The 14,536-nt window shown below is 36.2% G+C and overlaps 1 protein-coding gene across 2 annotated transcripts; it reads right to left on the minus strand.

Annotated features, from left to right (window-relative positions):
* Window positions 1-586: 586 nt before the first annotated feature.
* LOC140152365 (mitochondrial glutathione transporter SLC25A40-like) lies at window positions 587-14,371 on the minus strand. Of its 2 annotated transcripts, none has more exons than XM_072174680.1 (10): window positions 14,023-14,371; window positions 12,454-12,513; window positions 11,416-11,528; window positions 10,809-10,876; window positions 7,939-8,063; window positions 6,420-6,593; window positions 3,579-3,688; window positions 3,067-3,148; window positions 2,193-2,273; window positions 587-1,366 (listed from the first exon to the last, which is right to left on the minus strand). In XM_072174680.1, the coding sequence occupies exons 1-10, from the start codon at window positions 14,165-14,167 to the stop codon at window positions 1,257-1,259; spliced, it is 1,068 nt and encodes a 355-aa protein (XP_072030781.1). In that variant the 5' UTR covers window positions 14,168-14,371; the 3' UTR covers window positions 587-1,256. The 2 variants fall into 2 exon arrangements, with proteins under 2 accessions (XP_072030781.1, XP_072030774.1); XM_072174673.1 differs by having other exon boundaries at window positions 588-1,366; window positions 11,416-11,540.
* Between the last annotated feature and the right edge of the window lie 165 nt (window positions 14,372-14,536).

Below are 14,536 nucleotides of genomic sequence, written 5' to 3' on the forward strand. Positions count from 1 at the left end.
GCCAAGTCCAGGGCTAGGGTTGCTTGATTTAAATCGCAATTTTGTGTACAAACAAAAGTATCTATTGTTAAATCAAGATATGATGTAGACAATACATTGATGACTATAATGGATCATTTTGTACATAAACATTTCATTTGAAGATGTAAATCATGCAACTCTGTGACTTCAAGTTTCAATGCATTGCAGTTACAAAGTTACATACAGTGACTGAATGACAAATCAGTTTAGCTTATTTCTTCACTGAAAGCAGTTACATATCCAGGAGGGTCGGAAGGGATTGTGATCACCATAGGCGTAGATAAATCCCCCCAATATTTTGCCAGAGGGGATGGTCCATACAATCCCCCCATGTTGACACCTGTATGTTTCTGACCAAAATAACCTCACATTTGGCCATTTTAGCTCTAAAAGTGCATTTTTTTGCATGCTTCACACAAATTTATCACACTTTTGCACCATATTTCATCAGTTAAGTTTCAATATGGCAAAATTTTTCACATGCTTTTCGCGCATTTGTACCATAAACTTATTCTGTTGCCAAAAGGTGCTGGATTCACTATATTTCAAGAAATGTTTTCCACCCCCCCCCCCATGTCAAAAAGAAATCTACCCACTGGTGATCACCCTTGATTTAAAGTGGGTTGATTTTGAAGAAGACAGCAGGCTTGAGTCCCAAAGCCACCTCCTGGACATGCCAAATGGAAATGTCATAAATCACAATGATGCAAATTCTGAAATGTGTAGGCCTATGTCACTACATGTATGTGTAACAATGCAACATAGCTGCTTTCATGCATTGGAATAACGCATTAATTTTGAAAGAAAATACATAACTTTCACAGGTTAGGCAAAAATAATTCTTTGGTCTCATAGCTCATGCACATATTCATTAAATGTCTTGCATTAAATATTTTGAACTATATTTTTTATTTACTTTTTTTTTTATTCCTGACAAAGTTGACCATAATTATATGAAAAAGAAAGGCAAGTATTCGTAAAAAAAAGTTGTGCAGCTAATCTATTTCTATATCTGAAGCATACAAAAACAATATTGCTAGCTCGTACAATAGTCCCTGTATCAAACTGTCCTTAGGGTAATAGTATTTAGATACATGTTAAAATCCCTATAATTGAAGTCCAATGGTACAAAAAAGATCACAAAATGCATCAAGAACACAGTGGAAGAATGTTGTATAAAACCTTGTTGTGGCACCAGTTTGTTCATTCTACCTATGGACGGATCACAGCTGCATTCACCTCTGGTGTTGCTCATTATAGCGTTGGAAGAATGACTTTCCAAATTCATAGGACCCTATCATGATAGCACAAGCTGGTACAACCCTTCCTAGCCTTGGTATAAAACCTGAAAATAAAAGATTAATAAAGTGATAGAAATGTCCAGAGTGTGACTTACAAACTGTCATGAGTGGTGTGACTTTATCATTTGACTTTTTGGCAAGATTATAAACATCATTTCATTGAAAAATATCTATTTATATTTTCTGTTTACGCACTTCCAGTAATTTCATCAACCATTTTTTAAATATTGTTTATAAACTGTTATGAGCTCATAGCTGTTTCACATGAATGAGAATTCTGCTTTCAAAGCTGAGGTTTTTTTTCCTCAAAATGATCTACATGCAACTTGCATATGTCACATACATTTTGTTTAACATACTAAAAACTTTCATTGTAGTGGTTGATTCTAAATCTTTATGACCTATTAAAACAGCAGATATTTTCGGCTCCAAACGTATGGTTGAATGCATTCATCAAAAGGTATATTTTCTACAAAATGAATAGCTATCAACTTCCATGCTTCAAGAAATAGCCTACCATGTCCTTTCCTGCCCGACCCAACACTCATAAACCTGTGAGCCATGCACGAGTGGCTGCAACTGACCATCTATAGTCTATCTACCTCCAGTCACCGGCACAATTATTGAAGTTCAGCGCATGCTGCGTTTGCTTAGCATTGCTTCTTGCGTGTACATACACGCCACTTTGATTGCGCGCATAGAAGTATGTAGCGTAGCACACGCTGAACTTCAAAGCTAGTGCCGGTGACTGGAGGTTGATATATGGACTATATAAACAAATTTCCTGGATAAGCTTCATGTTTCAGATAAGTAATAGGTAAAGACAAGGTATTTTCCCTTGGCATATGGGCCCAACACTTCACTGCTTACCTGCATATAAGCCATTCATTCCACTCCTGGCATATATCCTTCTTATGATCAAAAATGTAGAGGCAGGATTCCTCTTTACATCTGGAAAATAAAATGTTTTGCTGATTGGCTATATTATGTCATTGACAATATAATATAATACAAATGAAAATCAATGTTCTGGCCACGCCGGTCGGTGTTCCCGACCTGCACTAAGCTTAAATATATTGGTCACCGACCGGTACAAAAATATTTGAAATCAAAGAAAATGCACAAGTTACAACCAAGATGTTGTGTTTTTTTACCTGAGAGAACAGCAAGAGATGCATTTGTCTGTGTAGGGAGATTAAGAGATGAATTCATCCGTGGTATAGCTGTGTGTCAGGAGGGAGAACAGCTACACCACATACGAATTCATCTCTTAATCTCCCTACATGGACGAATTCATCTCTTAATCTCCCTCCTTGCACACACTCAGCTACTAAAATTAGCCGGCACTAAAATTGTGCTGGCTATAAATCTCAAATAGAACATACACATGTATGCTAGAACAGATGTAAATCCAGCTTGATTGACAAATATGTCCTGGTCAGAGTGTATTTAGCTCAAAAGAGCTGATAACTTGCCATGCATTAAAACCTTCTTTTTAAATAGTCATTGACGGCATTTGACAAGATTAGGGTCAGGTTGCACTTTGATAGTAAAAACATGTTTTTCGAGTACACGGTATGGCAAATATAACTCAACCATATATACACAGTTGGATTGTAAAAGCTCAGTATGGTGGGTTGATATTCATGCTTGCCAATGTTTACATAGTGGTGAATATGTGGGGGTGGGTACGTGCAGGTGTGTATTGATGTATGTGTGACAAATATTTAGTGACAGTATTTACCTTTCAAGGCATCCATTTCTCCTAGTTCAATCTGTCTATGTGTCTTGACTACATCAAAGGGATTAGTGAAGAATGCAGCAATCTAAATAGGAAGCAATAAATCATATTCTAGTAAAATATCGTACAAGTAAACATTTGATGAATCTCGGGCAAACACAATCGGATCTTAACAACAGGTCTTTGACCTTGGTCCAAGACTACCTGTAGGAGGTACTATTGATCCTACATCCAGTGGCATAGCAAAGGGGGGGCAGTTTCCCCATGTGAGAAGTCTTGTTTCTCCTCCCCCCCCATGGCATGTTGCCTGACCCTAAAATTTAAGATTTTAGGCCTCTGTCACACTTTTTAGCCTAATTATGACAATTTTCTTCAAAGTTTGCCCCCCCCTTGAAAGCTGCCTTGCCCCCCCTCTGAAAAATCCTCACTACGCTACTGCCTATATTCTAATTGAAGGATGGATCAAAACCATAACTATGAGGGTGGGAAGTTTCAAGTAATTAATTTGTACTCACCCCTGCTGCAACGGCACCTGAGACAAATGACACTGGAAATGTTGTCTCTTCTAGATGATACAACCTCATTAGCCTAGCTCTGAGTATCTCAAAATTGAACCATAGTAAACCTGAAGCAGAATGTAAACATAAAATCACAATGATTCACAATAAAAAGAATTTCACAAGAGAAGTATGTAAGAAACTGATTTCTGGTTAGAAATGGTCAGAGAAGATGTTTAACAAAGAAAAGGAGATAGATCCAGCTATCCTCAAACAAAATATGTGTGTTGCCGCTCATTCAAAAGCAATCACGCAATTTAGGTTTAACAATAAAATACAACAAAAGGGTTTGAACCCATGACGGGTTGCTGCTTACTAGTTTTAGGGAAAGGTCAGTGTCTGTATACCATCAATACTATGCATACCATGCATGCAGATCCTAACATCCAGTTTATTTCAAATAAAATATGACCGAAGTTCCATGGCAAATAATAATTTTGCACGCTTGGTTACGCTTTCAACCTCTACGATTTATGATACAGACTATTTTCAATTATCAAAATATCTTTATTAGGTTTGCAGGAAATGACAGGAAAATACATAAAACAATAAAATATAGATGATCAAAAATCATCCCTTTTCTAACAAAATCCTAAAACACTCTCCTAAACAGGGGCGGCGCCAGGGTATTTTGATAGGGGGGCAAAACAATTTTTGAAATTTGTTATGCGGCGCGATAGCGCTGCCCGTCGCGCTTGCGCGACGCAGGGGGGTGTCTGAAAATTTTCAAATGAAAGCACAAATGAAGCCATTTGATTCACCATTTTCACCCATTTTAGGGTTATTTATTTATTTTCCAACCGCATATTTTTATGGAGTTCATTCACGGGCCCGACTTTCAGCCCGCTGGTTTTAGGTATGGACCTACTCTAGTAAATCCAGCACCTTTTGGCAACAAAATAAGTTCATGGTACAATTGTGCATGAAGTGGAAATGTTAAAGAAGCGCGAAAAAATTGGCACTTTTTAGGCTAAAATGGCCAAATATGAGGTTACTTTGGTCAGAAACCCATACAGGCGCGTCAACATTGGGGAATGATTGTATGGACCATCTACCCTATCAAAATATTGGGGGGATTTATACCCCACACCCCAGGTCGGATCTAGCCTATGCCTCTGGTCGCAACGCGGTGTGTTAAGTCAGTTGCATTGTATATGATATGCCGTTTTTTTTATAAATTGGCACGATAAAATGATATGAATGGGGGTGTCTTGAGTTATATTTCAAACTGAAAGCCGAAATCAGGAGCGTAGGCGGGAAGTAGTCACCCCCTATGATCACTAAAAGCCGAAAAGCTCCACTTTGCGAGCGTAGCGAGCAAAATAACAGTTTTTTTAATGCTTTTTCAGCAGAAAAGGACAACATTTGCCCATTTGCGAGTGTAGCGAGCGAAAAAAATTAGGTTCTAGTATGAGGTTCTAGTAATTAGGTTCTAGTAAAATGAGGCGTTCTAGTATAGGTTTTGAATATACAATGAAACCCCGTAAAAGTTGTGTGATATCGGACTGAAAGCAAACTTATTTTTAATGATTAATTGCTGCATGACACAGAAAAGTGACGTAGCCATGATTTTTCCAAAGTAAAGTAGTTGGGAGAAAAGGCAAGAGAGGCCATGTGACTTTTATGGGGGAAAATTTGCCAAAAATGGGCCCAAAATATAAAAACCAACAACTTTAAAACCGTGTAGGTCAGCATTCCACAAGGGGCAAGATGTCCGAAGGGGGAGTTTCATCCTTCTAACCATGGCCAGGGAGGGGAATGGCTCCTTTTCTTCTTCTCCCTCCTTCTTCTCTTTCTCCTTTTCCTTCCTTTTACCTCTTTTTTTGAAAATCATAGGGGGCAATTGCCCCCCTTGTGGCGCCGCCACTGCTCCTAAATAATTAATATATGTTCCAAAATGGGCGGATTTTTTTGGAATCTTTACAAAACTACATTTCTTTCTTATAGTATCCACATGTGGTATCCCTTCAGAGCAACATCAGGTACTTAACACACAGGTGTCATACTTTCTAGGGATTTCTATAGAAACATTGGATATGGTTTCAATTCTGAAAAGTGAAAATTAATCAACCGTAGTCGGCAACACACATCACACCAAAGGCTACTTTCAAGTAGATGTGTAACTACTTGAGAATAAAGGACTATGAATAGGGGCGACAGGATTACCTACGGGATTATCTCAAGGATATAATTCCGTTCTCCCTCCTTTCTTTACATCTTCTCTGGAAATGGTGCAATGCTATTTAAAAGCAATCAATATTGGTAATTCCTTAATATGACAGTATATCAAAACTATAACCTATAACATCTCCCAAACAAAACCATATTAGAATATTGACTATATTAAGGGTATACGAGGTATTGTTGGTCGAAGCAGTTAAAAACAAAAAACAAAAATCAAGGGGTGTAATTTTCATTATCTGAATCAATATATTATTGCAAAAGTTCATTCTACAAATCATATTCTTTGAAAACTTGCTGAATTTATTGTTGATAATGAGTTATGTACATTTACGTTTTACAAAAGTGTTGTTGTTTCAGCCCAACATAACTCAAGAACCACAGGACCTACAAAAGTACATTGTATATCTGTGATATTTGAATTCTTCTACACACTCGCTATGATCTAAGCAATGTAGTTTTTGCTAAAGCTCACTACCATTCGCAAGATGCTGTGAACTACTTTTTTTTTTTCTGCTGCTTCGACCAACAATACATCTATTTTTATCTATAACACCGATGTTGATTGGAAGTCATTAATGTTCAGGCTTATTAAACACTTGAAAATAAAATTCTTACATGAAAATGGTACATCACGTAGTACTGTTGGTCCCCATCCTCTCCATAATGATAGTATACCTCCATCTTGAACTGCAGTTCTAATGCAACCAACAATCTCTTTAAAGGTTAAAGGTCGTGACTGCATCTTTGTCCTCACAAGCTCCAACGGATTTATGACACTGACGGCAAATACTATAATTCAAATCAAATAACATAATTCAAATTAAACAGCATAACATTTATAAATCCCACTCAAGTATTCAAACAGCCCTCGAATTAAGGATCTGAAGGGGCACGGCAACTTTTTTAGGGCAAGTTGATAATTGCCGTGGATTTTCACTGAAAAGGCAAGGCAGCACGGCAATTTGTAATATTTCAAAAGGGCATCAAAGCAACTGTTGAAAATTTGAGAAGGGCACCAAGGCAATTTTTCAAAAGCGAATAGATGCATTGCCGTCAGCTGAATTCGACACCAAAGTAAAATTCGACTCTCAACTTTACACTAAAACTAACCTGATTGCTTAAAAAACCTGCTTTAAAAATAATACAAAGCAATCAAAAATCAACAGTTTAATTTACTTAAATTTTGCGATCCCTAGTTCTGAGCTGCAAAACTGACTCGAAACAGCGATGAAACAGCTGTAACTTTGGTAATAATATTGATCAAATTCGCCGGGATAAAAACTATTTCGTGCACAAAATATCTAGAGATGGGCTTACATGTACAAGATAAGACGATACCGGAAGGGTATCGCCATCGGTTTGCAATGGGAAGTCAATGTTTGCTAATCGAGAGATCAATTGATTTGCCCAGCGCTCAGATTTTGTTCACGACACGAGGTCGAGGAAGCTTAGCTGCTTAGTTACTAACAGCGTTTCTGATTGGTTGATAGTATGCAGAAGGTATTTCTCTGACCAATAGAGAAAATGAAGTCGGATTTCTAGCAACCAGATAAGCCGATGTGATTGGCTGAATATGTAAGCTTACGTAGGGGTAATGAATATTAATTCACAAGACACTATTGTGTATACTGTGATTGATAGCTGGGTTACGATGCTCAAAATAGCGATCGTGTTCAAGATTTTCGATTTAATTTTCCACAATTTTGCGGGGATTTAACCAGTACTTGTTAAGGGGCAGGGCTGGCCGGCTAGGGCACCCACGGCAACTTCATTTAGGGGCACAGCAAGTGACTGCCGTCGGTAAAGGACATATTTTGAGGGCATTGCGGCAATGGGGGTGGGCACCCACGGCAATATGCCGTCGGTGCCGTGGGTTAATTCGAGGGCTGTATTCAAAGAACTGATAAGTGACTATTTTCCCCTTCGTACATTAGAACATATCTCTATTTAGTTGAATGATTCCTATCTATGCATAAATTTTGGAGTCATAGTTGTGTAAAAATAAAGGGAGGAATATATGAGAAGTATAAGATTACTTTAATAGATTTACAGGGGACAGTTACAGGAATTTCAAACACTGTGGGCATCATTTTGCCAGAAACATTTTAGACCAATGTACAAGCAATCTACTAACCTCTAGCTATGCCACCTGCTGCCACAGGTATTAAAGAACTGGATGTCTCATATTTGTATCCCATAGAATATTTCAGCTGATCATAAGCAGTGTAATACAACACTGTTGCTGGTACAGCCATAACTCTGTCAAAGAAAAACAAGACATTTACTTAAAGCAATAATGTGTTGATTTGCATAAAGAATAGATTCTTATTTAAATGTTTGTTTTCACTGATCACATTATCCCCTTTTAATTTTGAGCCAAACAAATGAGGTTTAATTAGTGATAGGCTGTACAGCCCAAAAAAAAGGGGTGATGTTTTAAAAAACTTAGGGTACCAGCTGAATTGAAGCAGCTAATCCTCCTGAGCATTTTGACACCTTTAAAAAAAAATTGGTTGAAAAATGAGACAGTGCCGGCCAAAAAATGACGCATAAGGGGGATTTCGTGGGAACCCCCCTATTTTTCACTATTTTGACAATTATGGGCATTTTCTTTGCTGTTTGTTGGATTCTAATGATTATTTACATGATTTTGGGTCCCCTGGATATATTTATGCAATATTTACACAAATCGTATGTTTTGATGCACGTTTAAGAGCCAATTTAGGATGTGAGGGCGCTGTTCAGCCTAATAGCTGTTACGTATCCCCCCTACTGAAATTTTATCATTTCTTATTATCAAATCAAAGTTACTGATAAATAACATCTTCTGTCCAAATTTGAACTCTCAACCTTATTTCACTTGTTTACCCATTTGAATATATGTAAAGACGCTTCCATTGACTTACATATGATACAAAGTTCGTTGACCCCTGTATATTGCTATGGGCAGGTTACCCCTGTATTAAAAATTAGTGCCACGGCCACACCAATGTGTGATAAATGGCTGAAAATGTCAGAATATGGATGATTCATGATTATCTCTAGTATGATTAACTTAAAAATCAAAAATGGTTGCGAAATGGGTCGCTAAAAGGTAAAGCACCCTCACGGCCTAATTTTACCCAAAACCATTAAGTTATTACTACACCCTGGCCAATTTTGTGCCTATTTTACATTTTTTCTCAAAAATTATAGCACATTGGTGACAAGTAAGATATGTATATTAAAGGGCAAGGACTACAACTACTACACTGAAAATTCAGCAACTCAAGGCAAGTAGTTATTGATTTATTGATCAAATATTGGTTTCCCTCATTTTGACTGTAACTCCACAACTGTTGTCTGTGCTGAAATAAAATTTCCAGTGCAGTAGTTGTAGTCCTTGCCCCTATAATATACATATCTTACTTGTCACCAATGTGCTATATTTTTTGAGAAAAATGCAAAAATAGGCACAAAATTGGGCAGGGGTGTAGTACCCCCTTAATTTTAAGGACACTAAAAGATTTCATTTGACACAAAGTGCATAAATGACCTTCCTGGACCTAAAACTATGTAAGTAGATACCAAAAATGCATTACATAATCCTTAAGGGCTGGGGTATGAACGTTTGGACAGTATTTATTTTGGGACATTGGAGCACATCAGACATATCGAATTGCATTCTGAATACGAAGAATGTCATTCTGATATCAAATCATTTTGAATTTTGAAATTAGCAATTTAATACACATTTTATGGCAAATCATTAAAATTGATATTTTTGATATTTAACAGTACTTGAAGTAAACTTTATAAATCTGATGATTTATACTAAAAGTGTATGTAGGTGGGTTGAAAAGCCGACGATCAAATGAAAATTTTGACCTTTCGTATTGAAGATATGGATTTTTTTTCCCAAAACACCAAAAAAAATTAGTTTTTTTTGGGAAAAAAATACATATCTTCAATATATGAAAGGTCAAAATTTTCAATTGACCGTCGGTTTTTCCTCCCTGCTACATACACTTTAAGAATATATCATTAGATTTATATAATTTACTTCGAGGACTGTTATATATCAAAAATTCGAAAAATATCAAATTTTTATAATTTGTCATAAAATTTGTATTATATTGTGATTTTCAAAAAATGAAAATTATTTGATATCAGAAAGACATGCTTCAGTATTCAGAATACAATTCGATAGGTCTGAGGTGCTCTCATGTGCCACAAAAAATACTGTCGAAACGCAATAAACGCTCATTTTAGATCCCTTAATGTGATAAAATTCCCTTAAAACTAGAAAATAAGGGACAAATCTGCCCCCCCCCCTTGTGTGTCGTTATTTGGCCGGCACTGTCTCAATTTTTGGCCTATTTCAATGAAATTGGTGTCAAATTACTCAGAACAACAAGCTCCATCAAATAAGCTGGTACCCTAAGCTGTTTGCAACTACACCCTTATACAGCCTATCACTAGTTTAATGAAGAAAATTGCGATTAATTCCAACGCCTACAATGCGTGTACTACGCTCGCTGATCGTATTATATGTAACTGCACGGAGCATCGCGCTCGACGTGTGTACATACAAGCTGACATCCACGGTACATGTTAGCAAGCACTCGATCGTTGAACTCTGAATAAAACCGGGTCAACGCGATTTTAATACAAAAAGTTCAATTTTACGGTTATTGAAGCACTTCAGGCTTAGTCTTTTACGTGATATTTTAGTATACCACTGGGCATTACGATTATGCAAAAAGTAGAAATCACGAGTAAAATTGAGGGCGTCGCTGTGAAGCAAATCACACATTATGGCTTTAATCCAAGCTACTGTAAATGTCATCTTCATGAAAACATAAAATACTTAAGCATGATTGAAAAGCTAAAAGATCAAAGGTTTCTCTATTCTTTATGTCTCTCTCCAGCATGTTCTAAATTAACTGTTCCATATGGGATATTTGTAATTGAGGTGAACAATAATATTTTATAGAAATGCAGAAATTACTTAACAATACTTACAGTGTTGGAGATAATCCACTCCATAATTTTAGGATTCCTTCAGTCCTTGATATTTTTAGGAATGCATCCTGTGCAAAGAAGGCATATGGGGAATATGTTACATTTCAATTTTGCAGTTCTTGTGAAACAATTTCAAAGTTGGAGAAAAAAGTAACATAGCAAAAGATAGATTCAAATATGTATTGGGCACAGGATAAGAATTTCCAGTTTCGCATCTCTTGACCCAAGGGCTAATGCATAATTGATATTGACTGTTGTGGTTAGTAACTCACAAGGGACTTCGGCCCACTTGTGATCAAGCCATCAGACCAGGTATGGCCAAAGCTAAAGTAGTGAGTTACTTTTTCATTGGATTTGCTCAGCAGAATGTTTGAAATTATTTAATCTACAATCCTACAAAATGCATCTACTTACTGAACACCTCATAACTGTGCAACCATTGAAGTACACAAAGAAGCAATGATCTCAGCAATAGCACACTGGATAAATTGTTTAAACTAATTATGATACGGATTTAATTTTAACATACATTGTAGCTACATGTACATGTACATGTAGAGCTCTCCTTTGAACTTGAGTAGATAAGATTATGTCATAAATAACTTACTAGCACACCATTAAAATGGCCACCTCTATTATACCACTGTTTGGACACACTTCCTCCATTAATGCAGGTACACACATGATCCATCAATCCATTGCAGTACAGAAAACAATGACCTGAAATAGAAACTGATATATTGGTAAAGAAAATACTAATTTATTAGAACAAGACACAGGTAACTACATTAAAAATATAACATATAATAAGCTTACATGGTTAAAGTGATTGAGAGAGGGAGTGGGCAGTGGGGAGAAAAGAGAGTTCTGACTACATTGTACATACATGTAAACAAAATCACAATATTACAAGATGAGTTGACTATGGTAATACTTTTTTCATAAGTTAATCAGGCACATCAGGCATCTTATTAGTTGTAGTGACTACAAATTTCAAACTTTTGAGGACACTGTCGGAGCCATAAGTTCCAATTATTGGAACTAGGCATCTTATAGTATACAGATCTATACTGAAGTCATTTCTACATTACGACTACTATTCTATAAATTACAAAGTGGTATGTATTAACATTCCAACTTTTTTGATTGAATAAATCACAAATTAAATTAACAACCTCCACAAAATATATTCAATTGCATTTTAATTAAAGAGACAATATACGCTACATGTGCATGCATAATATGGGACTGGGGGGGTAATAGAATGAAATCAAAATTAAGTGGTATTGGACTAGACTAAAACAAGCTTTTATTTGATAAATAATAAATATGCTCAAAACAATACCATATATAATACACTAGGTACTCGGACGATTACGGTAATGATATCTTTATTATACTGATTATGTCCTGTTTTTCATCATTTTGTTTTCAGTCTAGTTGAGTGCCAGCTAATTTTACTATCAAATTAAAGCAAAGCGATGAGAGCCAACAATTCCAATGTATGTACATGTATATACTTGGAATTGTTCACAAAGAACAAAATTGATAGTTGAAACTAACCTCCCCTTGAATGAAAAGTTTGTTCAAATACTAACAATAACAATAATTAAAATAATAATGATAACAACAATAATCAACATACCACTGCCAATTGGTTTAACTTGTGCTTGGAGTCTTATCTTCACAACATCAAGGGGTGTAACTGGAGGTAAGAAGATATGTATGTTTATGTTATATGTACATGTTGTTTGCAATCTGTAAAGCATATTAAAAAGCTTAAACAAATTATTTCTGCAACAAATGCTACCAAATTAGCTACATATTTATACCTTTCACACTCTGCTTTCTCAAATCATCAAATTAATTACTCAGCATTGCAATCAAGTCTTGTCATGGGTGACTATAATTTTTATGTAGACTTCATGTGGCGACTCAGATGGCTAATCATAAAGTATGATTTTGACCCATAATATTTTTGGACAGCATAACATTTTTAGAAACATTCTTCAGTAAAAATAATTCTTATTGATTAAAAAAACAAAGTACCAGTACTGTAGGCCTACATAAATCAAGAAACTCATTTGTATTTTATTTTATGTAACATAAATACTATTTGTCACTCACTCGCTGATAAAAGATGGAGCACCATCTGAAAATTCCGAGGTAGGAATTATTTCCATGTGTTTGGATCAAAAGTTTAAATCAAAATCATAAATACTATTTGTGTTGATGGCGATCCTGACTTTAGACCACCCGAGCTATATTATAAGGACTAAATTTTAACTTTTGCATCAAGGTTTAGTTTTGCATCATGGATAAAAAGTTGCCAAATACTTTTGAGTCATTCTCAAGGTTTAATGTATTGGAAGGAGGGCAGGGCTTCGATAAATGAGGGAAATTTTGGGGTAAAAAACAAGGTCAATGCAACTTTTTGAAAACAAGTGAAAATAGCAATTTTTCTTGGGAGTTTTCGTCATCACTTCCGTCACATGAAAAGATTCATACCAGATGAGTGAAAAGTTGCAGAAACTTTGAGAAATAGGTGAATTTTCTCAGAAAAATAGATCACATTTTTTGAGAAATTCGCCATCTTGAATAAATGCAGAATTGCGTCATGCAGTAAAAAGATGTCAAAAAGCACTAGAAAATGCATGATTCGCTGGCGTAAATTACTGGCAAAACGCACAAACATCATGTGCTTGTGCTACGCGAATGCTTCAGAGCTGCATATAATTATAAACACCGGTTTTGCATCTAGCTCTTTTACATCAAAAATAGCTATAAAAACATGAATTTTTTAACAAAATAAAGCTTGTTCGAAAGAAAATAAAAGGTATGTTTGTACAGTTGAAACACAAGTTTAACCTAGTTGAGAAAGTTTAATTTGATAAATTAGCAACTTTAAAGCCTCCAGCATACTTTCCTGCCGCTTGCCGCTGCGGCAAGCGGCATGCGCGGCAGGGCGTTTCAACCAATGACAAGCCTTGATTGTGTCCGTTTGTCTGCAATACTGGCGTGTGACACGCCGCTCAGCGGCAAGCGGCAGGGTAGTATGAAACCAGCATAACCTTAGCTCAGCCTCTCAGGTGGTCTAAAAAAGTCAGGATCACTGACGCGACATGTGTTGATCAACTCGCCGCCGACACTGTACGGTATAAACGGTAAATTTGTGAGAAAACTTTTATTATAATTTGTTTCACATAATGCTCACCTAAGAGAGTTGTTATCATAGCTCCAGTCCCTGATGCTACTATTTGTTGCCCTGGGGTGATTCCAAGGTCAGTCTTCTGTCTTGACTGTAAAACAGGCCCTGCTGTTGTTACATTCTTTGTAGACTCATCGCCTTTTCTTATCATAGCTGGACTTTCTTGAAAATAAGGTCAAGAAAATCGACAATCGTTTCATAATAAGTGCCTTACATTGTGATCTTACAAACGATCACATTTCTTTAAAATCAGGCAAGCAATATTATAGGAAAGATAAGATTCACGCCACACAAAACGTGCACTAAATTTGCTGCTTGATCAATTATTAAAGCTCCTGGCCTTGCTTTGGTAATACAGTTCACTTCCGGGTCAAAGTCGATCAGCTGATTTTTGGAATTTTGTGATTTTCTTCACTCATCTTTTACTTTTCAATAAACATGTAAAATGTAATGTTATAATATATTTTACAAAAAGTTCCAATATCATTTATTTATCAACGGTAGGAACATACACCACGGA

Source organism: Amphiura filiformis, chromosome 1 (assembly GCF_039555335.1).
Source record: "Amphiura filiformis chromosome 1, Afil_fr2py, whole genome shotgun sequence".
Classification (NCBI taxonomy): Eukaryota; Metazoa; Echinodermata; class Ophiuroidea; order Amphilepidida; family Amphiuridae; genus Amphiura; species Amphiura filiformis.